Source organism: Oxyura jamaicensis, chromosome 2 (assembly GCF_011077185.1).
Source record: "Oxyura jamaicensis isolate SHBP4307 breed ruddy duck chromosome 2, BPBGC_Ojam_1.0, whole genome shotgun sequence".
NCBI lineage: Eukaryota > Metazoa > Chordata > Aves > Anseriformes > Anatidae > Oxyura > Oxyura jamaicensis.
The window spans coordinates 79,951,937-79,976,705 of NC_048894.1; the positions used below are offsets into that span (position 1 = coordinate 79,951,937).

General features: G+C 41.5%; 2 protein-coding genes across 3 annotated transcripts in view; one reads left to right on the plus strand and one right to left on the minus strand.

The window, feature by feature from the left end:
• Window positions 1–1,032: 1,032 nt before the first annotated feature.
• WRNIP1 (WRN helicase interacting protein 1) lies at window positions 1,033–24,483 on the minus strand. Of its 2 annotated transcripts, XM_035316329.1 has the most exons (8): window positions 24,190–24,482; window positions 23,925–24,156; window positions 16,807–16,998; window positions 15,524–15,768; window positions 8,334–8,563; window positions 3,189–3,344; window positions 2,277–2,356; window positions 1,033–1,798 (listed from the first exon to the last, which is right to left on the minus strand). In XM_035316329.1, exons 1-8 carry the CDS (start codon window positions 24,435–24,437, stop codon window positions 1,523–1,525), a joined length of 1,659 nt encoding a protein of 552 aa, XP_035172220.1. In that variant the 5' UTR covers window positions 24,438–24,482; the 3' UTR covers window positions 1,033–1,522. The 2 variants fall into 2 exon arrangements, with proteins under 2 accessions (XP_035172220.1, XP_035172219.1); XM_035316328.1 differs by having other exon boundaries at window positions 23,925–24,483.
• The window catches only part of MYLK4 (myosin light chain kinase family member 4), a 74,792-nt gene continuing 65,720 nt past the window's right edge, over window positions 15,698–24,769 (plus strand). The window contains exon 1 of the mRNA XM_035316325.1: window positions 15,698–15,830. Within this exon, the coding sequence (XP_035172216.1) occupies window positions 15,775–15,830 (56 nt within the window). The 5' untranslated portion in view covers window positions 15,698–15,774. The remainder of the gene's footprint in view (window positions 15,831–24,769) is intronic.

Below are 24,769 nucleotides of genomic sequence, written 5' to 3' on the forward strand. Positions count from 1 at the left end.
TAAGTAAACCTTTAGGAGGGGATTTAGTAGCTTTCTGGCACCTCTCAGAGAAGTCAGCAGAGCCACCTCCTTCATTTAGTGGGGACATAATACTATTAGTAGAATAGCAAAAGATGATCAGAAGTTATACACAAGGCAGGCTAAGTTTTGATTTCAGCACATTTGATTTTCAGCGCATAAACTTAGCAGGATCAGCATAGGAATCCCTGATATCCATCAGGTAACCACTACAGGCCTGGTACAAAAAGTATATGGGGTATGTAGCAAGCAAATCCAGCAGTAACTGCAGTGTGCTCTAGTGCAGGAGGCAATTTTCAGCCTCCTTTAGACATCCTATTCATTGGTGGCCAGTTTATTCCATGTCACTTCAACAAGTGCAGACAGTTGCCCCAGTGGCTACTCAGCATCTCAATAACGAAAATCTTCTTAGCTAATGATCTACTGTGATTCCAGCCAACAACGGTCCTCTTATGCGATCCAACAAGTAATTATCATAGTCATATGCTGTTTAAGCAGTTCCTGGCTTTTCAGCAGACTAGACCACTGCGCACTTAAGTTTGAAGAGAAAAAAAGGAAACCAGCACTTAAGGAATGCTGTCAACATCCGGGACACTGCCATGACCTTATGTCCCACTTAACAGAAATATTCACACCCAACAATCTTGGATGTGGATATGTTTTCATTAGAGAATTTGTCTTTATCTTTCTATTATAAAAGCAGGAAGTAAATTTGTGTGTATCAACTTTCCAATTAAAAACTAATGGAATTGCTAAAACAAACTCAAAATACACGAGGGTGTTTTGCTACCAGAAATCTCCTTTCCAAAAGCATTTCTCAAAACATCATGACACAATAACAATTTTAAGTGACATAACTTTAAAAACAAACATAATCTAGCTATTTTCACAACCGTTCTACTTCTAGAATCATTTTGGACTTGCTGTGGAAAGTAGGCATGATAAAGCTAAGGCAAATTCAAACTTTCAAAACTACAGTACTGTCACAAGAATATTTAAACATATGCAAAAACACTGTTTTCAACAACTTTATTGGTTTAATAAATGTTGTTGTACAAAATTTCTCTGGAACATCACAAAAGAATTACAGTGTAATTATATTTTGCTTATAATATTTTAACGGGGAGGTACAACTTACTATATTTTTGGAAAATCAACATTCTAAAATTTTGAAATGGATACTGATTTTAAAAAGCAGCATGATAACATTCCTCGTCTCTCAGCAAGAGTAAGAAATACAAGTCTCATTGTTTTGCACCATTAAATTTGAACCAGAGGGTGACAATACTATATTGGTTAAGTTTACTTTTGCATTTCCATATTGCTTAAGTTGAATTGTTTACAAAACTACTCTGGAATGACAGCAGTAAAATGAGAAGTATCTCAGAGGCTCACTGCTTTGAAACTTTCAGCCTCAGGAATACTGGGCTGAAACTATACAGGGAATTTTCATCCCGATACACATTTATAAATCATAAAATCAAAAACATTCACAGCAAGCCCATCATGTTTTTTGTTCCTTAAAGAAGTTCATTCCTTTCAGCTCTTCTGGCAGATAGTCCTGTTCTACAGGTTCCTTGTACATGGGGTTATATTTGTAGCCTTTACCATAGCCCAAGTTCTTCATGAGCCTTGTCGGGGCATTTCTCAGGTGCAGTGGAACAGGTGGTAGAGGTCCTGTGTGCATTCTCAGACATTCTTTCACATTGCTGTAAGCCCTGTACACCTCTATAGACTTCGGTGCTCTTGCAAAATACACTACACATTGTGCTAGAATGACCTGGAAACAAAAAAAGAGAAAGTTTTAAGTGATTTCTTTTAATCTCTCTTGGAAAGGGACTGTCATCCAGGTATTTTGTGTAGCTTGAGAAGGCCTGTATTTTTATACTGACCTTGTGGGCTACTACAGTATGAGTATTATTAAACAACAATTCAGTTCTTTATGATATTGGCTCCTAGAGAAGAGTAACTGATTTAGAATGTCAAAATATATGACTAATTGTAATGGAGAGAAAACAAGAGAGAGAGAAATATGAAATTAGTTCAAATACCTCTTTTTAAAATCAAACATGCAGTGAAATTCAAACTACAGCTTCTATTTTTAGAGCTACAATATTCTTTTACTCAAAGAACTGTTGTGTAGAATGAGCAAATAACTAAATTTGCCTTGTCCTTGCAATCTATTTATTTTTTGCAATTAGAAATAGGTTTTTTAAATTTACAGTACTTCAATATCAGTGAATTAAAGAAGCCTTTACCTCACATTCTGGCATTCCAATAAAGTGACAACCTTGATAAGCAGCAACTGCTTGCGTTAAAGCCAAAGGATCTGCCAGCCCTGCAGAAAAGGATCAGATGAAAACAGGTTAAAGTCAGTTTACTTTAATCACCTTTTTTTTTTTCCCTCTTGTAAGAAGGAAGATTATTCATGCACACTGCAAAGGTGCTGTCTCAGATGGCATTGTCTGGTACAATACTTGGCAGTACTTAAGATACACTCTCTCCATCTACAACCTTCCTTCTTCCATGCTGCCCCCCCAAAAAATGAATCTGTTGCCACACAGTGGCAGTCTGAGCAGTAGCAGATAGTGGATGATTCGCTTACTTTTTGGAATTGAAAAAGTGGGGAAATACACTGTCTAGACGTAGCTTCCCCAAATCTAGTAACTCTTCACCCATCACATGCACTAAAAAGGTTGCTGCATCTGTTACTTTGGATAAGTAAAAGAAGATGCCATAAACTACAGAGCCAGATATCAAATCTGAAGTTTGTATGCCAGGGTAGGCTTTTAGCTTCCACAGTTACTAAAACAAATTAACAAAGAAAAACCCAGACATTTCTGAAATACACATTCTCTGTGACACAAGTTTACTAGAGACCTATAATCATCACCAAAGTTGAAAGAATATATATTAATCCACTGCCAAAACCCAACCTCAAAGAATTTTTTTTTTTTTTTTTCCTGCAGTAGATAGTCATCAGAATGACATCACATGTAGGCTTCTGTCTGCATATACTAAGCTTTTGTCAGACATGGTACATCTCACTATTTTGTACCTATTCCGCATGTAGCATTTATATTCCCCACCACCACCCCCCCAGTATACCAGAATACCAAAAGATCTGAATTCAACATAATATTCCAACAAGAAATACTGCTATCGCTTACCTATATCTTCACTTGCAAATCTTACCAGCCTCCTTGCCACGTAGAGTGGATCCTCACCACCTTCAAGCATTCGAGCAAGCCAGTAAAGGGAAGCATTTTCATCCGAGCCTCTCATAGACTTATGCAGGGCAGAGATGCAATTGTAATGTTCTTCTCCTATTTGGAATGGGTGAGAAGAAACATACAAAGCTATATGGAGCAAATTAACTCAGATACATTTAAAAGAATAGAATTTATTTTATCAAGTCACAGTAGGTAAACATGACCTGCTTTTTCAAGTTCTTTTTATGCACATATCATTATGTTGTTCATCAAAGCAAAGCATGAAGATGCTGAAAGCAACCAGAACCATTCCCCTAACTATATAAGCATATCAGAGCAACAGCAGATGAAAAGGGAATTTCTTTTCTTTTAAACATTACAAGGCAAACAATTTGGTTTTGATATCCTATGACCTTTCCTTCCAAAGCAGGAAACAAAACTGGTATTTTAAGCAGTTGGGAAGAAGATCTTATATCTCCTAATTCACAATAGGTAAAGTAGGAGAACATGTAAACCATCAAACATTGCTTTTTGACAAGCACATGTAGGTAGCACTGAGGAGGCAACATAAGAGAAAAAAGTTGTATACACCGGTGATACTTTAGAAAGAGAAAATTCACATCAAATAAAATTTGAAAATGAAGCGTGCAGTAAATGAGACGTGAATTTGCTATATTACACATGGAAAAAAGAAAACATTGCTGTAATTATATAGTGATGACACTACAAAATTTGGGGGAAATTGTATCACAGCACAAAGCTCTGACAAACCCACTACAAAATGCTGGGTTCAGATGTAGACAACTGCACCCTTTTTAGGAAGGGCCCTAAAAATTATAACCAGTTCAAACAACACAAAAAAAAGTTAAATAAAAAGCACCATCACCACCAAAAAACAACCAACTATCTGAAATACCAGACTGCTAAGTAAAGGGTGGGGAGACAATGATTTACAAGGAAGTTTTTTTTTTTTAAACATTAAAGTTTAATATAATCTTAAGTATGAATTCCAAGTAGAAACAAAGCCACTACACAGATATTTTAGGGCTATAGTTAAAAATAGGGGGGCAGCATTAGGAACACTGAGACCCCTCCTGCTTGCAACTTTTTTGCCATGCAGCTGGGTTTGATTCTTATGCATATCTTTTAATCAAACTTTTAAGAGTGTTTTCCTGTGATATGGTTTTTAAACTTTCCACATAATCTGATTTTTTACTTCTCAAAGTGCCTGGCATTCCTTGGCTCACAGTTAACCATATTATAAAGGCAACTGGCTGCGTGCACGGCCATCTGTTAACATTTCTCTTCTTCCTACAGCTTAAAGGATTTACAGCCTCAGGGCCGTATCAGAACACATCACTGTCATTTATAGTCCTTGCAAAATCAAAGGCTGCACACGTCATTAAGAAAACCAAAGCCTCCATACCACTGCAATTGCTCCTTTCCAAGTCAGTAAGACTTCCACCTCCCAGGTGAGAAACTGGGCCCATCTTCCAAGTGTTGCTGCTCATGCTGCACTGCGGTTCTGTGGGGAATTCGGAGTGTGCACTCCCAGAGTACACAGTCCTGCAGACAGCTATTTTTGATAGGACTGCACACAAAGACCCCTGTGGTATGTAGTCATTACCCATGCCAATATAAACAGCATGTCTGTGCTCTGTCATAGCACTTGAGTTAGTGGCAATAAACCCAAGCAGCTGGACTCGCATCATCATCTTGGAAGAGGCGTCTTTGCGTCTCTCAAAAGGAAGACTGCCTTTAAATATCTTGAAAAGTTGCATTTGTCTGAATTTTTGCTTTTTCTGGGGGGGAGGGATGAAGTGCTTTTTTACTCTGTTTGGGCTACTTTAACATGTCGTGCCTGGGAATGCCAACTAGAGAGGCAGAAGGAATCCAATGGATAGGTTAGGAAAAGAGATACCAACCTTACCAACCTTCAGAGTGCTTCAGAGTACATGGCTATGCAAGGAGACAGTATTCTCCCTCTATTTCCTTCCTCAAATTTATTTGTGTGACTGACTCACCAACATAATGACAATATTTATACTCTAGACAGACCTATTCAGGAAAACTGTGGAATTGTACTTAAAACCTCTTTGTCCACTGCATGTAACTGTATATTTTTCCTTCTGTTGAAACTGTATTTTATGATTCTTTTTTAAATATGCATGTTATACTCTATATGAGATACCTGAAACAGTTAAAAAAAAAATTAGAACTCTTTAGAGACCTGTGTTTATTAGCTCTGTCTCTCAGGCCAGTTAGCCACTATGTAGATTCTGGCCTTATGAATTCAGCTTACAGAGATGCATATGTAAACTTATCACTGCTGCTTTGCATCCCAGATGCTTCTTGAAATCAAATCTCCGAAGAGTTTTTGGAATCAAAACACAACTATTCTATTAAGTTCCCAGACAGGCAAATACCTTTCGTAAGAGAAACAAGACATTTCAGAAAAGGCTTCTGGGAAGACAGTATTTTCTAGAGTATCTGATGTATATAGACACATAAATACGGTTGATTCTCATTTTTGTGCCCCTAAATCACTTATGTGCTTAAGAAGAGTTTTCCAGCTAATTTAGGATGTTAATTTCTCTAAGGTCTTATTGGTAGTAGACAGGTTAAGAAAACAGCAACAAAACCCAGCCTTATTCACTGACCATAATTAGCGTCTGGACTCCTTAAGCAATCCCTAATTAAAGCAAGCCAAAGTAATATAACAGTCCCTGTCTCAGATTATTTCCTGTCTTAGTCAAAGATATATCAACTGCTCACTGATAAAGCACAGAATAAAGCCTTGGAAGAAAGACTGAAGTAACAGCATGGGTAAAAAGCCTTCTCATTCTGGCCCTGCAGAGAACAGTAAAGCTGGCAAACAAATACAATGGAGCAAGTCACCTTCTCTTTCTACCTTCATAAAATAGGATGGCACAGCAGTTAACATTCTGTAACCTGGAACACCTTATCTTCATCTCAACATATTTCCCTTCTTTACCATAGCTGACGCTGTTAATACATAGATGGAAACAACAATCCTGCCACTATTCTGATTTTTATTTTTGGTATTCATTATTAAATCAGTGGAAGCAGTGAGCTACAATACACAAAAGCAAGAAGAGACAATATAACTCCGTCTTTAAAAAAGTCAAGTCTTTGTCCATCTATAGTTAACAATTAATTTAGCTGCTGCATCATTTTCTCCAAAAAGCAAAATAAAATGTAACTACAATTAAAAGCTAAAATACAACAGTTTTTCTTTCACATTGTTAGGGCTGCAGGCTGAGCCTGGCAGTGAAATTTGTCTAGTGGTTTCTTTGTTCTGCCAGCTAAAATACACAGATTATCTACGCAAAGATCTTGGCTGTACCCAAATAAAAGCAATAGGCTCATGACTGGATTAAGAATAATTTCCTTCCTAGACTACTCAGTGAGAGTACATAAAAGCATGCACAACTGTATACATTTGGCAAATATTGCTTAACATGAGCGAAATTAAACCATATAAAAACTGAATTCCATATTTAAGCAACTCAGGCTGAACACTATCTGGTGCTTGCTATGTGAACAAGCTACATTCAAGTATATGCTGCTGTTACCATGTTTGTTTAGACAGCATCACATCTCTTCACTTATAAGGTTGAATCCCCCCCCCTTTTTTTTTTAAAGAAGCCTGCAGATTCCAGAACAAGAACTGAGATTCAAAAAGTATTAAAGCATACTACAAAAATATGAATACTTATACAGTAGCCTCTATCCAGAAGCTCTTTACACACAAAACATAATAGCTATCTCTATTGCCAGAAGTGGTCAATCCAGACACAGAATATTCTGCAAAAGAAAGTTTAAAGGCACATACCCAGGCAGCTTGCTACTGTGACATTAGCAATCACAGGCTTTTTGCCATTTATACAATCAAGAAAAAGGATTTTCACTGCTTCCACTCATCTCTGAAAGAAAATCTTACAAAAACCACACAAAGCTCAAAGGATTATTGACACGCTACCTAGACTTCATGCAAGCCTTAGGTGGAGGCGCTCTGTGCCATCTCTAACTAAGCAAATAGGCACAGCATGTCTGGGAGCAACAGCCACTAATGAGTCGTGTGACAGCAGCCACAAGGCAACAGCAAACACACAAGGGACCTGCACAGCACAGGAGTCACACCAGTAAACTGGTCAGATTTTCCCCTTTCTCCTTCTCCCTACTCATGATTTCTTCCTGCCACATACCCCATAAAATTTTTCTTCTCCCTCCCCCCACCTATCCTTCCCTTCTCAGCTGCCAACATATCCATATCCGCACAGCTGACTCTTACTGACAATGAGCCATCGTTTCCTCTTTTTAACAAGGCTGAGAGCAGGCAAATGCATGGCAAGCAACCTCTACAAATTTCACCAACAGCTTTTAAGCATTGACAGTTAATTCAGCATATCAGATACAGTGGAAAAACACTGCCTGGCATGAAGGTCTGATACTATGGCAGAGTAACTCAAGTATTGCTGAAGAACTAGCACATACATTCAAGGTGATTCACATAATTTCAAATATTCAGTCTCTGGCCTCTAACCATCTGCATAAATAGGTGCAGGCCAACTACTATGGTGCCTAACATTGCCAAGTTACAAGTGTAGCAAGAGTGGTTACCCCATTAAGAAGCCTGAAATGCAATTAGATTTATGTAACCTATACTAAGCAAGTTACAGAATTCATTACATGTAAAAGCAAACCTAAAAATATAAGCAAACTACAATAGAGCATTTCCAACCCTCCAAGAACAAATCTCATCAAAGTATTACTTTACCTTGCAACCCTCTTAGACCGCAATATTCTAATAACCTGAAGGAACAAAATAATTTCACCACGCAACTGTTGGAAGGAATGCCAGCAAGTCTATCAGCTAACCTATGCTTCCTAAGCAGTGAGAGGAAACTGTTTAGAAGGACTTTCTGGATGAGCCTGCTATACTGTAAAGGAAATGCAACTTTTTAGGCCAAATTTCAGTACAGCCACTGCTTCATCAGAGCAAGTGACATGAAAGGGGGAGAAGCAGCAGGAATTACAGGGGCTCTTCAGAAAGCTGCAGAAACTGTATCAGCTACCCACCTGCTCGGTCATATAGGATGTGAGATCGTTGTAGGCCTTCCTTTACATGCTCTTCTGTTATCAGAACTCCATCGGCAGAGCATCCTTTGGCAGTACTCAGAGGAGTGGTCTTCCCTGCTGCCAGTCTGGCCTGAAGTGCTAACTGAAGTCCGTTCAATCCAGTCCTTGCATCACCATCACAAAGGTAGGCTAGGGTACTTAGAGCTTTCTCCTCTATGTACACAGGGAATCTGCAACAAAATGACCACAAGCTGTTATCCCACGTTGTGCTCCTCTCATTGCGTATTGTGCAAGATATTGCATTTCTTTGCAAAGTCTGCTGAGAGACAACTGGGCTTACGTTTTGTGCGTAACTCCTTCTGTCTGTCATGATTAAGCACTGCAGAACCTGGGATAAAACTGTGGAATCCTACCCCTCATCCTCCTGTCCAATGCACGTTAAATACAATGGCACACCCCCCAAAAAAAGAAGCTCTCATCTATTTAATCCCCTTATTTTTTTCCTTGAGATTACCTCCTCTCACCAAATTCAATGGAAACCAGGGTCAGGTTTTTGCCAGCAGCACAGTTCTGGCACAGCCATTTGAACATCACAAGGTTTTACTCCATCAGCATTTCATAGCTAGCAGTTAGAATTCCTTGGTGAAAGGACAATGAAGAGGTAGGAAGCTATCCAAATGCATGAGATAATATAATGATGCACAAAGTAACTATTGAGTATTTAAACTAAAGGTTACTGACATTAAGAGCTGCTATCGGATGTTCTTTAAAAAGCTATGACAAGAAGCACTGATGTAAATCATAAAGCATATATGCATCCCGCTTTCTTATTTGAAATGGTAACAGGTACAACTTCAGTCACTGGGGTACAAAAACTATTGCAGCACAGAGAAAGGCTGTGAAATCCCAGAAGAAATCCCAGTGCACACAAGTCCCTGTTCTTGCCACCCACTGCTTTAAGCACACCAGGACTATGAGAGCGCATCGTGAAGGGCTGAATTCCAGTGAACACACAGCATAAATGAACAGGACAGGAACAGCTGAGAAATGCAGGAACAGGTGAAGGCTTTGCCGTGGTCTCATAGCCAATCTACGGCAAATCTGGGAAAGTAAAGCACTCCATCTCTTCCTCTAGGTTTTCATTCACCGGGTTGCAATCCCTGCTCCCAATGCCATGCAAACCAACCTGACTGCACACTTCACATGCATATTGTTGAGTATTTGACCCTCAAACTTCAGTTGCATAAACAAGTCAACTGCTAAGGTGCTTGCCAGACATAGGACACAGCTGATTTGAAAACAGAAGCCGATGGAGTTAAAGCATGACACAAGTAATCACCTTAACTTTACCATTTCCAGTAACTGGACTGAAAATCAACAGTGACACATATCAGCAAGGGATTAACGCACAGGACTTGGAGAGGCAATTTCTTATGAAGCCCTCGTGCATGAAGTTGTTAGGGATTCACCAACAGCCCTGCACCTCATTCACCAGGAAGATTTACTACTGCTATTACCAGTGGTGTACAAAGAGATAATGCTAGGGTTCCCAGACATGCAGCTCTACTAATCTTCATTATTTGGCCCACCTCTTTATGGGGTTATGAAAAATGTTGTTGTTAAGCATGCAGCAGCTGCAAGCAGCTCTGCAGCTACAGGTATTTGAACAGCTCTGAACTCCCCCTTCCCATGCTAGTCAAAAGTAGTCTGAATGGCAACGTTAGCTTCCAAAAACTTGCATTTGGACTGTCACTCAAGGTTAACTGTGCAAGCCTAAACAAAAAGATACTTTAGCAAAAAAAAAAAAGTGAACTTTACCTATTTGCCTACTCTTCCTTGTTGTAAATCTACTTTGCACTCATCACACAGAGAAAGACAGTAGGTGCTGGAAAAACTTTAACAATTAGTATTTGAACCCTCTAATACCCATACGTGAGAGGGAAAAGTTTGCAGAGCCTCAATTTTAACGTACACCACTGCAAATAAAGGCTAACAAACATCCTCTGGGGACGTAGACCATGCTGTAGAGAACAGGAACAAAAATTGCTTTCTGTGAGAAAAATAAAACATGTAAACTTATGTAACTTGTTATATTTTTATTTTCATCTGATAATTTTCTCATGTATTTGAGAAAGCTAGGAAGGAAAAAAAAAAGACAAACCACATATGTACTGGCACACCAAACTAACCTCACTTTGCCTGAAGTGTTTCAAACACCCCGTTTTTTAACAGGGAAATAGCAGACTATAAAAACACAGTGCCTTACTTCTGTCAAGTAGCTTATACACCAAGTTACTTGGAAATCAAGGAGCAATGCTCACTCTCACTACTAAAGGTGGGCACCAGTTTTTTCTACATGCATTGAAACAGGACAGCAAAGAAAGCAAAGGCTATCTGTAAAAACGCAGCAGGCACTACATACAGACATCCTGCTGCTAATACACATCAACAGGGAACAAAACCAAGTATGTGGTGCACTGAGCAAACACCTCGATACACAAGCAGGGCAGATTGAAGGGAAGGTTCCACATGTGAACCCTGCAAAGAATCCCAAAAGAATCAAAGTTTCAGAGCCCTGTTACCTTTAAGTGCTCTTCCGTTTCACTACTTCACTGTAAGTGCCCCACTGACTCAACACTAGCGTTTAGCATTACAGAAATTAAAATAAAAAGGCAGGAGGAGGTATGTAAAAATCTGGTTACAGGCAAGTTGTTGTCGTGCTTCCATGATGAAATGCAAGTTAAAATATTCCAGTAACAGAAATTTCACTCCAAATTATGTGTTATGTATTAGGTCAATCTACTCATCGTCTATAAGAAAAACACTATACATACAGGCCATTGGAAAAAGCAAACAAACAAAAACCTTCCACATATGGGCAAGCTGTTTGTGGTGTATTGATGAAGTCAATGATTTGAAATAATGTAATGCTTCCCTAATTCCATAGTCTCAGCTCCCTTCTTACTCAGAATTTACGAATAATATTTTATACTAGGAATAAGTGAATTTAGTTAATTTTTCTAAGGAATTAAGATCTTAAATCTCATCACTCGCTGTATTTTACATTTTCAAGCCCATCCTATTCTCAGAAGCTCAGGCACCCTACACGCTTTCACTTTACCCTGACTTCTGCACACCCTCAAACTCTGAGGCAGAACAACTCCCATAGGTTCTGACCTCTTCACAGGCTCCTGAACCTCTTGCAGATGGGCAGACTTGTATTTTTTCCACTCTCCTAAATTAACACAGAACACCCCCTGGATGCCAATGCTTAATGTTACTACCTCGTAACCGACAATACTTGGAGACAAAAATAAAAACAAGCCAACAAGGGACACCCCAGGATCTATCACTCACTGAGCCGAAGGTGATATACTAGCTCAAGTAATGGAAAACTACCACTGTGGGATAATAAATCATTCTTCCAATTCCCTCCTTATCACAATATCCTGAACACAGTTTGTGCCAAGAACCAACATGAAACATAGCATCAACTACAAGTAAAACCTGTACACGACCAGCCTTTGATACAATGAGAGTAGAAGCAAGGAAGTCCAAGCAAGGAGAACCTGTATGATGAAAGATTTCGAAATAATTGAGCAGAGCATGAGATAAAGTATCCACTGCTTCTTTCACATATAAATCAGTACTTTATTGCATTCATATCGCAATTATTTTCACTACAGTCACTCCTGGACAGATTGAAACAGTTTTATGGGCAAATACAATTCTTTGTCTTAAATGAAGTTGTATGATATCAATTATTCACAGCCTTATAGCATTGTCCTTGAAGAAGGCCTCATGCCAGCAACTCTATTTGCAGCAAGGAAATTAGACGGGTGTTTCAGAAAGAGAACAATTTTCAAAAGGTGTGTGGCACCCAAGACCCAAAGGAAGCCCATGTTAAATACTGATTTACAAACCAGCAAATTCAAAACCTGTCAGTACTTGTAATATAGCCACTAACAAGCTGAATTGCGTGATGTCTAGGCTTGCCAACAGCAAACTGGGAATCTTTTCGTTTCCATCAACTGCATGCCTTCTGGGCTACCTAACTTCAGTACATTAATCTAGCATCCAGTTTACCATCTGACAAATCACAGATAGCACTCTGAGGGCAGCATCTGAATAATAAAAAGTCAAGAATTAAAAGAATAATTTGATTTTCCTCTGTCAGTGACACAACACAAGCATACTGCATCAGTGCATAGCTGGTACAGTTTGTGCTGTTACTGAGACAGCAAAAACAGCGAAAAGCACGAGCAAAATCTCAGCAATATAAAGCATCTTTCATGCTCATGTTTCCTTACTTTCCTTCTTCAAGACTGTAAACTTCCTTTCATAATCTCCCCTCTTTTAGTTTATTAAAGGCTTTATGAGGCACCATTTGATGGCAGCAAAGCTGATGAAGATGTAAAACAAAGCAGATTTTATCCTAAAGAAACCCAGTAACTCATACAAGAATTGTTAAAGAAACTTTTTAAGTGCAATAACAACACACAGAAAAGGATATGGACCTGATGACATTAGATGTTTCTGTGTTCCTTGTACAAAGATGAATGTTACCGAAACTGGTAATTTTACCCACAGAAAACAAGAAGTAAGTCAGAGCTTGATACAGAAATTACATGTAAAAGGAGGAACATGTCTACTATCTATTATCAATCCCAGAATTGTATGAAAAGGTTTACATTTGGCCGGGGGGTTGGACCCGATGATCTCTCGAGGTCTCTTCCAACCCCTACAATTCAGTGATTCTGTGATACCAAATTCTGTAATGGCTTCCAGGGGTTCTAGTTCAGCTTTACAGCAAGAAAGGGGTACAATGGGATGAAAAAAGTCAGGTGATCTAATCCTATCGGAAACTTTCAGCAACAGGGGAAGCAAGACAAGAGAAAGCCACTGAGAAAGCTTAATAGGTTCTAGTAGAGCACACTTTCCTTTTGGTAACTGCTGCACATGCATGCAGTGCAGAGCCAATGAAATCTGTTGAATCATTCTGCAGTGGCTGCATTCTCACTGAGCTCGAATATACCTGTAGAAACTAGGGAAGACCCACCCTCACATTACTCCTCAAGGTAAAAGAGACCACGAAGAATCATCCTCTTCTTCAAAATCTCATCTAGGTCAACCATCATGTCAGAAAAGTGTTGTGATACCATCTGATAAAATGATTCCAAGGAGCACATGCAGAACTTCATACTGCACGTGGTTTAGACAGGAAAACTCACTCCTTAAAGAGATTAAATCCATAATACAATGTCCACACCTCTTCTGTCTTCTGGCTGGATCTCTGCATCCCTTCTAAAGTGGGTATGCCTCACATATGGGGACGTGCTGCCTTATAGCACCTTTTCCAACTCTGGAACAGATGTGAGCACAGTGAACAATCAACTCCACTGTCATTTGTGACATACTTTTGTTCATTCTTCAGGACAGCACAAACTCTTACCTGCCTGCATCTAACGCTAGCCCTGCTTCATAGAGGTAGGGAGGTAAAGAGGTAAAAGAAGAGATGCAGCTGCTCCTGCAGAGTGGTAGGCGGAAAGGAAATGAAGGATCAAAAACGGCACGGAGAGTGAAGCAAGAAGGAACTAAGAAGGAGATCAAAAACTGAACCACAGTAAGGGACAGGGTGGTTTAAAAAAAATTTAAAAAGCCAAACTCAACAGCAACAGTATGTATCAACTACAGACCAAAACCAGATAGTGGTAGGAAAGATAAGAGAAGTTGAACACACAACTGTAACAAAAGCTTTACAATTCCTAATTCTATTTTCATTTTAAAATGTCTGGCTCCTGCTTAGTCATTGGTATGGGGCACTCTCTCTTCATGGATAGATTCCTGAAACCATGCTAGTCTGACAGCCTGCCTGCCAGACTTCTTTCAGTTTGATTAAGCACCACACCACGCTGTTTAAATCATCCATAGCTAACGGAAGGTTGCAGATATGAGAGTCTAGCGAAACCCAAACCCAAACAACTGCAGCTGAAACTATGCCTTCTACTTTAATCCCATACATAAAAAGGAAAGTCTCCAAAACCCCAGTCAGGGTGTAGCCACAACCACAGCTGTGCCATTACATTAAGGATGACATGCTGTACTGCCCTCTCTTCTAAAAGTCACACTACTACAACATGCAAAAGCAATAAATGAGTAAAAGTGAGGCATGGTATGCTGGAAGGGAAAAAAAAAAGAAGGGGGACGTGGGGAAGAGACGGTTTTTACTCCCTGCCCTGACCTCAGCATTCAGGTTATTGCTTCTTATTGATTCTATTCTGTGATAATGATAAAAGGAAAAAGCATACTCCCTTCTATTTATTGTATAAAGAGTGCCTGCCCAATTAGCACCACATCAGTGCACTGTAGGTTACTAGCAGTACACACAAGCATCACCATGAACAAACTGTAACAACATCTTGCATGAAAGTAGCAGAATCAAGCATTATTCTTATTTGCCAGTGAGCCACTTCAGAAGGCAGATATACGTCCATAGGGGATCTATCTTGACCTTGGTATTTCCAAAAACTCTCCCAAATGTTTAACACGAATATCTGGCTAGATAAAAAGGGGCAGAAAAAAAAAAAATATATATATATATATATATATTAAGATAATCTATTAACATCTCACAACAAACACCCTCCCCAGCATACTGTAAAACATACCATAGCACTTATGCTGCAGCTAAAACACAGTAGTACTCTCTCTTGATCTCATTCACAAAAATTCTCAGAAAACAACAAACTTTCGTCAGGCACTTCCAAGCTAATTTAATAGGGGATGCCCCATCTGCCACTTAATGGTAATGCGATGCTTTTACAACCACTAACAAGAAGCAACACACATTAGGACTTGACAAAGACTCGGTTACAGGCTTCCACAGCAAATCCCCGGCAGCAGAATGGATTTAAATATCCTGGGGGGTGAGTCAGGAGCTACAGATCCAAGTATAAAACTCTCTCCTAATCCAGACGGTGAGATTATGTTTTGGATGGAGAGCCAGTGCTTTGAATTCTCTCTCTCCTGTCACCCCCCCGCCCATGCCATATGCTGCCACCTCTTTTCTTTACTATCAGAAGTGGCTAGGGTTTCTTTTCCCACCCCCCAACTGCTTCACCCTCTCCCTGGCAGGCAGTCAATTCCTCTGGCTGTGTGCGTTAACACCCTGCAGCCCATAAAGTACTCACTCCGAGCTCTCGCTGCTGCTGCCAGTTGCAGAGCTGTCAGGCCGGTCGTCTTTGCCCAAAACCTGGACCCCCAAGGACCTGACGGCCCGCATCAGAATTGTCTCCATCGCCTCCACTGAGAGCTTCTCCAGAACGATCACCCGGCATCGGCTCAGGAGAGCGGCATTGACTTGGAAGGACGGGTTTTCTGTCGTCGCTCCTATCAGAGTCACTGTCCCGCACTCAACGTGAGGAAGGAAAGTGTCCTGAGCATGGGAGGGAAGCAGAAAAACCTGATCTCAATCAATGACAACCTGAAGCATCCCATGTGAGTAGGCTATCTGGCATTTTCAAATACTTTTTTCTCGTGTTGTGAGTCTTTGGGTTCCCTGTTGATGTGACAAATAACCTCACTGACATGGCACCTCATCTGTTCAGCTAATTAAATGATTTAATTTCATGCCCAGAGCACACAGTGGGCTGCTCACCTTGATAACCCATGCCTGCACTGAGAATGACCCTACCAACTGAAAAGGAAGTGTCAAAAATCTGCAAATTTTTAGTTTATGTGACTGTTTCATTGTTTGGCAATCAAAATACCATGAAAATAACTTATCTAATATAACAAATAACGAGGCTACTTCTAACTCCTTGAACCAATGTTTAGGGCTACAGCTTTTTTTCTACTACCTAATTCAACAGTATGTTCAAACTGTAGGATCAGAACATGGTTCCATATAAAAACTTAACCAGCAGGACAGAATTTGATCTTTCCATGGCATGACTAAAGACAAAAATACCTAGGAAAAGAAAAACTAAAAAACTACAACACTCAGGCGATGGCTGCAGCAATGTATTATACCAAAGCACCATGCTTTTAATTTTCTTCACAGAGAAGAGTGCACAACATTAAAGCAAACACACGCTATGCACATCCATATTCCAGACCTTTCTAAAGGTAACATGGAACTTAATCCCCAGCATGGAGGCTGAAATGAAGATACGTACAGCAAACGCTACTAACATGACTTTGGAGAAATAAAATTTCAGGAAAACATCACACAGAGCCCAGCATGCAAGTCAACTACAAGTATAGCTCATACATTTATTTAAATCTTCAAATGACAGCAATTACACATCAATACTTGCAAGTTAGTTATGAATTTAATTTTTTTAACTCTAATTTATGTACTACAAACATTAAAATCAAAAGCCTAAAGTGCGCTACCATCTTAAGGCAAAGTGGGGAATTCTACAGAAGTTCCAACCACGGCTTTTTCCAAAAAAGTGATGTAGTACAATACCTGCTGAGATTTGTTGAAACGATGGATCTCGTCAATAAAGAGAATGGTTTTTCTCTTGAAGAGTCTTTTTTCATTCTGGGCTTGACTGATGACATCTCGAACTTCGTTTGTCTTGGCACTTGTGGCTGACAGCGTCACAAACCTTGTGCCGGTCTTTTTGCTGCTGTTGGCTATGATGTGTGCCAGGGTGGTCTGAAAAAGCGGTAGGAGCTAGCCTTGTAACAATCATTTTGGATACAGAAAAGTACTAATGCGAAGACAGTATATAAAGAGCAAAGCTATATATTTAGGACATAGGGACAGTGCTGACAGTTTAGAGAGTAGGATATTTTCGTTCATGCTATTGTGGCTGCCAATTCCACCACTGCATTTCTAGGGCCTGCACTTTTAAGCATCCGTCTCAATATTTTAAGTGCCAGCAGTGACAGCTGCCTCCTTTATCATTGAAGGAAAACTGTTCTCCAAATACGCTGTTGTCACAGAAGATGGGTTGACTACAGTTCAATACGCAACTATTTTGTAGAGGACATGAAAGAATAAAGAGCTGGACCATTCCAAGATACCTGCGGAAGAGCTTACAGTGCAATTATTTAAGAAAGAAAAAACTACATAAATATTGTTAACTAAAGCTTTTTCTATTTCCACCCCTTGTAATAATGAAATTAATCAAAAAGCAGTTCTCTACAAAAGCATGAGTGTTAACTCTGAAAAGTAACATGCATACTTCAGAAAATATATATCTAAATAGTCAATAGTAACCAAGTGCTCGCTTGGAGAGGTAAAGGGCTGCAGGCTGAACAAACCATTGGCTGGTTTTAGTGAGCACTCACACTTTTTTTCTTGTGGAGGATTCCTTCACATCACAATTTATTTATAGGGAATTTCACTGCACCCACTAAAGCAGAGCAGCAGCCTGCAGCGCTACCTTGCACACAGATTGACTACACCTGAACGCGGGCATAGTTTTGAGTCCTTCCTTCACTCCCCTCTGTAACGGCAGGTGTATCTGCATGTCTCGAGCAGTGCATCTCTATTTGAACGTATTGCTAGAGGAAAAGTGGGTGATTCTTCCATCAGTCTTGCTTCTAGTAAAGGAGCCCCAGGAGACAGAAGCCCCAGGAGAGCCTCAGCAGCTGAGGGGCAGGACAGGTGCTGATAAAACTGCTTCAGAAGATATTCTAGGTACTCATGTTAATGCAGCAAGTGCTCTAAACCTGATCCTCCTGCAGAGAGACTGCAGGAGCAACCAACCACCTACCAGACCACTGCTAGTGGTGCTGGTGGGACCTCCTTCACTGCCCTACCAGCACTGCTGTCTCTTTAATGGGTTTCCACATCCCTAGAACAGCAACCAGACAAAGATGAGAGAAGGGAAGTTAGGGGGAAGGAATTACTTATCCTTGCTTTAGTTTTAGTAAGGGGTTCCTGACTGTTTTCAGAAGAGGTGTAATTTCATCTCTTGATACAAGATACAAATCCTATGTCAGATCCCCTCTCATCTGCTGGAGCTCAAAGCACCAGCCCTTTGCCTCCTGAGAATGCTGCAGAAGACTGGAAAGATACTCTGGGAAGTGCTAACAGCCACGCCTACAGACATCAGGGAGGGCTGGGAGACCAGGAAAAAAAGGTGATGCTTAAGAATTTGCTAACAGAATAAAACCAAAAACTAAAAAAGTTAGTGTTCCCTTACAAAAGGGACTTGATTCAGAACGTACCTTTGGAGGATTTGTCCATACCTCAAAACCACTGAAAGCGTGGAAAACCCCAATATATCAAATCTGAAGATGAAAAAGAAAAAAGTACCTCTTCTTTCTCTAAAACTACTAGTGGTGAGGGGCAAAAACAAACAAACAAGAACAACAAACAAGTGGCTATTCTTCTTATAGCTCCACTTCAACCGGTAACTCACACTTCATCAACATCAGGTCACATAGATGAAGGGCCTTGTTATGGTCAGTGTAAGTCTAAGAACACATCTAAATCGAGACATTCAAGTCTGCAGAGATCACTTTTTCTACACCCAGAGTGCACATATTTTTTCTATCAATCAGCACAGCTGGTATTGCGAGTCAAAACTCACAATTTTTGCAAGATATATGAGTATAGCAAATGACAGTCGTTAGCCAAAAAAAACTGATTTTAGCTGAAGCCCAATTCATTTTCCTGCTTTTTCTCAAGCAGAAGCCAGTGTTACGCTACACAAAAAGTCAAGGACCATGACTCATTAATAACCTTCAGCTTGAGCCTGCAGTCACATATTCTAGCTCACACAGAACACCTGAATACCAAAGCTCTCTTCCACTGGAAATTTCTTCATGTCAACCCAAATTAGGACTTCCTTCCCCAAAGGCTGCAACAAACCAAGATTTAAACACAGACATAATCCCACCAAACAACCAAAACTCTAACCAAACAAGCCCACTCCCAGCAGCAGTGCTACTGGTTCTTCCATGCTTTGATACTAGCTATGAATGAAATAAAAGTAGTCCTGGATTAAAGCACTCCTCTCAATGTCAGAGCAGCTAAGTCCCTCAGATTTGCTGGTTCGGTTAGCAGGATGTTTGTAGTAGGAGACAAGAACTTTCTGCACACCTACAAGTTTCCTTGCTTGGGCAGCTCTCTTTGAACATAACCAATTTCCTCATTCTGTGCTGCCACTGGTAAATGCAACCTCACCTCCAGGTCTGGAAGAAAACAGGCAAAATCAAGTACAAAAAAAGCCTGTCCCACTTACCACTTATGCTGATGTTCAATGACTTTACATTACCAATTGGAAACAAGGTGGTGGTTTCATTTTTGCAGCTTTTTACCAGGTGATTAAACACCCACTGCATTAGCTCACCACAGCCCTTTCTAGCAATGGAGAGTGGTAATGCCTAGCTCTCTTCAGAAGTGGAATTGAAAAGCTTTGGAGGCTTGTGTATATGATCAGGTCATAGCAAATGAATCCCTAGTCAAGAAGGTGTCTGTGAAACCTAAGGTCATTCTTACCTCATTGCACTGGAAGATCACGTACACCTTGTTAACGAATCTGCCTGTTCATGGAGCCTTTCCCTGTTCTTTACTTGCATGAATCTGGCAAAACAGCTGTTGTAGATGCTGGTCAAAGAAAACACACCGAGTCTCAGGTGTCATCTACGCTGCTTTCAGCAGTCATGCTGTGGAGCTCCTGCAAGGTGTGCAGAACAGCTCACACTCTTCTATTTCAATCTCTCAGCCTCTTCCTGGGGAGCTGATGTTCACACTACACTTCACAGGAACACTCTGCAGTGCAAGAGCAATCCCTTGCAGCTGGATGAACCCTTCCAACACACATGCTTCTCCCAACAAGCAGTACTAAAGCTTGCTACACCTGCAGACTTGTAGGGTCTCCAACCACATTATCAGAGCTCCAGCATCCTGCTGCTCTCTACCATGACATTCCCTGTAGTTTTGCCTCTTCCTTTATCCTGGCCAAGATTTCCTTATCTTTGTTTCCATGATGTTGCCGTCAGCAGCCTCCTCTCACCCTCAGCCCTCCCTCTGAGGGCAGCAGGGCCACCCTGCACTTGACCAGTCACAACGGGCCATGCCTGGTTGCACAGCCTTGTGAAGAGTGCCAGCAGTGCCAGTACCCTTAGATTCCAACTGGGGAAGCAGCTCCCTGGGATACAGCTTAAAAAAAAATGGGGTCTGTCCTATCCAACACTGCTGAGTTGAACCCAGGCTACCACACCAAGTCACAAGAGACACAGGCAATGAGTCAGGTTATGCCTAAAGGAAATTGCCAGGACAGCAGATGAGCATGGCTCAGGGACGCTGCCTATTGAGATAAATGCAATCAAAAGTGGCAGCAGTTGGCATTTATTTAAGGGCAGATGCTATTCTTACTCCTCTTGTTTGGTTCCTCACACCCCAAATAGCCCACAGGGAGACTACTGGAGGAGTAAGGTGTCATTGAACAACAGCAAGCGGCTTCCAGCACTTCCAAAAGCCAGACCTGGCATAAACAGAGGCAAGGTCACCGCACGGCGTTTTCTGAAGCAGAGCTGTGCCTCCATTTGCTCCATCCAGGTTTGTTTCATTATGCTTTACAAACACAACGAGCTAACCCCAGTCTTCTCTTCCCAGAGCACTACGCAAAGATATTGCCAATTTAAATTGGCATATGCAAAATCAAGCGCACGTTATGTGAAGACTTCTCCCATGATGAAGGGGAGGGGTTCAAAGATGAACCCATTTTTCAGAGCTGTTCTGAACTCTATGCTACTGTAAAAGATACCACACATTTTCAGATTAAAATCTTACTTGCCACCTGTGCTTCAATGATAATCTCGAATAAAACCAGATATAGAAGAAATAAGAAGAAATAAGGGACTCTTAGAAATAAAATACAGACTTAGTGGAGATATGATGGAAACCAAAGATCACTTGCTGTTGTTGTGTGGCTTTTTAAAAACATTTTGCACTACATCAACATGGCAGATTTTAACTTAGTACCAGACTGCATACATAGACCAAGAAAATCACACATGAACACTTTGTCATGTTGTTTACAGGGAGCAGGTTCCAGCTACTTGTTGACTTCTTTTTACCCCCTCATTAAATGACATACGTAAGAGGGAATGTTTACCATATTTAAAAACAGAATGTTCAGTTTTATAAAGCTTAAACCGTATCTGTGGCAGCAAAATTATTCTCTGCTCAAGTTACTCGTGTCCCCCCGCTAACTCTACTAAAATTGGTGCCCTGTGGCAGACAAGCAAAAATGTAAATCCCTGCATTAAGGTGTCATAAATCACAGTGCAGCTTACTCCGATTACACTAGGATTCATACAGGCTTTAAAAAATTTGCGTAGTCAGGATGAATAAGCTAACTGTTCATAAGTTAATAACCACGGCATCTCTTTGAGGTAGCGTTTCTTCTTCTGGCCTGCGTCCGGTCAGCTTCTTAAAGTGAAAACCACATTCATGTGTTTAATACTTAGTAGTCACAAAAATAAAAAAAAAATGGAGTCAAAACAAGTTCAACTAAAGCACTTCGGCTTCATAAGAAATTAGGATGACAAAATAAAAGTAAAAAGATTACGCTCCCTTAGAGAAGGCACAATATAAATGAAAATTCAAAAAAAGAAAGTTAGCCCTCAACAAAAGTACCCTGATTTTGTCTTTCTGGTTTTGATTGTGCTTCCTTGAATATTCAAGTGCACCTGGGACAAGTTAACTTGATCAGAACAGTACAATGCACAATGCATTTTTAATCAGGTATTGGCTTTGTTATCTTCATAATAAAAGTTCTCAAAGTGTTCTTGACCTTCAGTATCAAATACTTTTGCAGCAGTTTAATAGCAAAGATTCTCTTCTTGCTCAGAAAAAGCCTGTTGAACTACAACACCTCTCCTAAAAGCCCAGACTGATAAATAATACATAAATGCATTTGAAATGTGTCCCCAAGGGTTAACTCAATGTCCACTTATTTTTTGACTGAGTCTACCCTTTTTAAAAGAAGTGTCAGTTAACACGGTATTTGGCTGTAGAAATGGAAAAAAGCACAGATGGTTAGCAATAACCAGATTGCACGGGTAGCAGGAGAGTGAAGAAGTCCAAGTCCAAATGACCACCTTACACAGCCATTTGAAGTTCAGACCAACATATTTAATTATATTCCTTTTAGCATCTGCCCACTAGCATATGACTATTTTCTTTGATGGGCAGAGCTTAGCATGTGGGCTTATTACATTTGAAGCTAGGTAATACAGTCATTTGTTAATATTTTTCCCCCTGAAAAGAACAATACAACAGAAAACGTTTTTAACTATCACTCCAACTAAGTGCTAATACTTTTCTCTTTCACAAGATCATTTAAATATTTCAAACAATAATCTACGTAATTCTTCACGTAGAGGGAAAATATGCTTCCTGTCCATCAGTCCTTCACCCATTTCAGGTTACTTCTTCGTGAAATGTTTTCTTAGACATCCTGTATATGTACACTCCAAACAGCACGTGAAAGAGGCAAGCAGACATCCAAAGACTCTTTTTACCATCCTTATGGAAGACTTTTTTTACCTTGCATTTTAAAACACTAAGGACAGGAATTAAAAAAATAAATAAAAACAACTGAAATACAGAACTTCCAGCCACTTAACCGAATCAAACATGACTTGGAGAAGGCCTGAAATGAAATTTTACTCCAAAACCATCCTAGAAAGATCAGTAAGCATTGGTGAGGGGAAACATTCAGGTTTTTGAAGTAGAAGTTCCTGTTTCAGCCAGGAGTAGATGGTCCTGACACTTCAAAAGAATACATTAAAAGCTCGGTGAAAAAGCAAAGCCTTAGAGCTATCTGGTGAGGGGCAACCTAGAAAAGAGATGAACTAGCCAAGAACTTAAGTATCTGGAGAGAGAGAGTAACAGACTTTGGAACTGTTCCTGATGGGGCAAAAGGGACAGTTCTTATGCAAGTCAGAAGTCTACTCTGATGAACAGCAAAGAGGCAGAACAGGAGCCTGCTGTAGCCAAGATCTGTGACCAAAAGCTGGAAGGGTTGACCACTTTTGGTTTGCCTGTTTGAAGCTGGATGAGAGCCTGGCACAGCGTGCCTACCCACAGTCTTAGCTCCCTTCCACACCAAAGTCTTTCCCTGTCAGGAGAGAGAATTTGTGGGCAAAACCAAACCTGCGCTTGCAAGCCACGTTGTAGTAAATCTGCCAGTATCTCACCCCCTTTCCTCGATATTTTTATAGATTGTTTTCAATATTCCCAGTTTTTGCACATTAGTAATGGCTCTGAAGTTTACTAAAACAAGCCTATTGTCTGAAATGAACCGAGTTTGGCCTGTGTAATTCAAGTGCAGGCTGTGGGGAGGTTGGCTGGCCAGTGTGGGTTGCTTCCATTTTATTCTAGAGGCAAGCTGTGTTTTCGTCATTTCTGCAGAAACTAGAGCACATCAGTCAGCATAAAGTCAACGCAGAAGCCAAAATAACATACGGGGTGGGAAAAAAAAAATAAAAAATGCGAGAGGATACGAAAAAAAAAAAAAAAAGAGACGCTGTTGGGGTTGATCAGACTTGGAAAGGAACCAGGGGCGGCCCCGAGGCGCTGGGCGGGGGCAGGCGGGGGCCCGGGGCTCCACTCACCTTGCCGCATCCCGGCGGCCCCCAGAGGATGAGGGAGGGGATTTCGTGGGTCTCCAGCAGGGACCGCAGCAGGGTCTGGGCGCCCAGCACCCGCTCCTGCCCCACGTAATCCCTCAGCGTGTCCGGCCGCAGCCTGTCGGCCAGGGGCTTCCCCTCCAGCTTCTGCGCCACGCTGTCCCCCCGCAGCGCCGTCCCGCCGCCCAGCGCCAGGCCTCCCTCCTCCGGCTTCTCGGCGGCGTCCCCTCGCCCAGCCCCGCTCCTCCCGCCGGGGGCTCCGGGGCTCTGCCCGCCTCCACGGCCCTTGTGGAAGAGGGAGAAGACGGGGGCTGCCGCCGGGGTGGTCTCCCCCGATGGGACGGCGGCGAGGCGCGGCTTCTTGGAGGGGGGCGACCAGCCCCGCTCCGCCTCGCCCTCCCCTGCCTGCAAGCAGCGGTCCAGGTGCGAGTTGATGAGCGCCCCCGGCAGCTCCCGCAGGCACACCGGGCACCGCACCGCCTCCTCCGCGCCCTCCATCGGTTCCCGCGGCGGGCACCGGCGGGGCAGGAAGCGAAAGCGCCCGCCCTCGGCTCCCGCAGCCCTTCGGGAGCTGTAGTCCGCCCCGGCTGCCGCCCAGCCCGCCCCTAGCGGCCGGAGGAGCCGCAGGGAGCCTGGCTGCGTGCCGCTGAGGGCAGGGGGCTCCGAGCCTCACGGCCATCCCTCCGGCCCCGACACCCCCGGGGCGAAATGGCCGCCGCGGGCATAGGCCAAAATGGCGCGCTCAGGGGGTCAGGCCCGCGCAGCCATAGGACCACCGGGGCAAAGCCATCAGAGTGAGGCCCGCTCATCCTTAGATTTGTCTTTAAGCT

Coding starts and splice junctions, on each gene's coding strand:
- WRNIP1 (XM_035316328.1), bottom strand. CDS start 24,437: ATGGAGGGCGCGGAGGAGGCGGTGCGGTGCCCGGTGTGCCTGCGGGAG. Junction 8,564..15,523: donor AGCAGCAGCGAGAGCTCGGA/GTGAGTACTTTA, acceptor ATTTTGTTGCAG/ATTCCCTGTGTACATAGAGG. Junction 1,799..2,276: donor TTGGAATGCCAGAATGTGAG/GTAAAGGCTTCT, acceptor TTTTGTTTCCAG/GTCATTCTAGCACAATGTGT.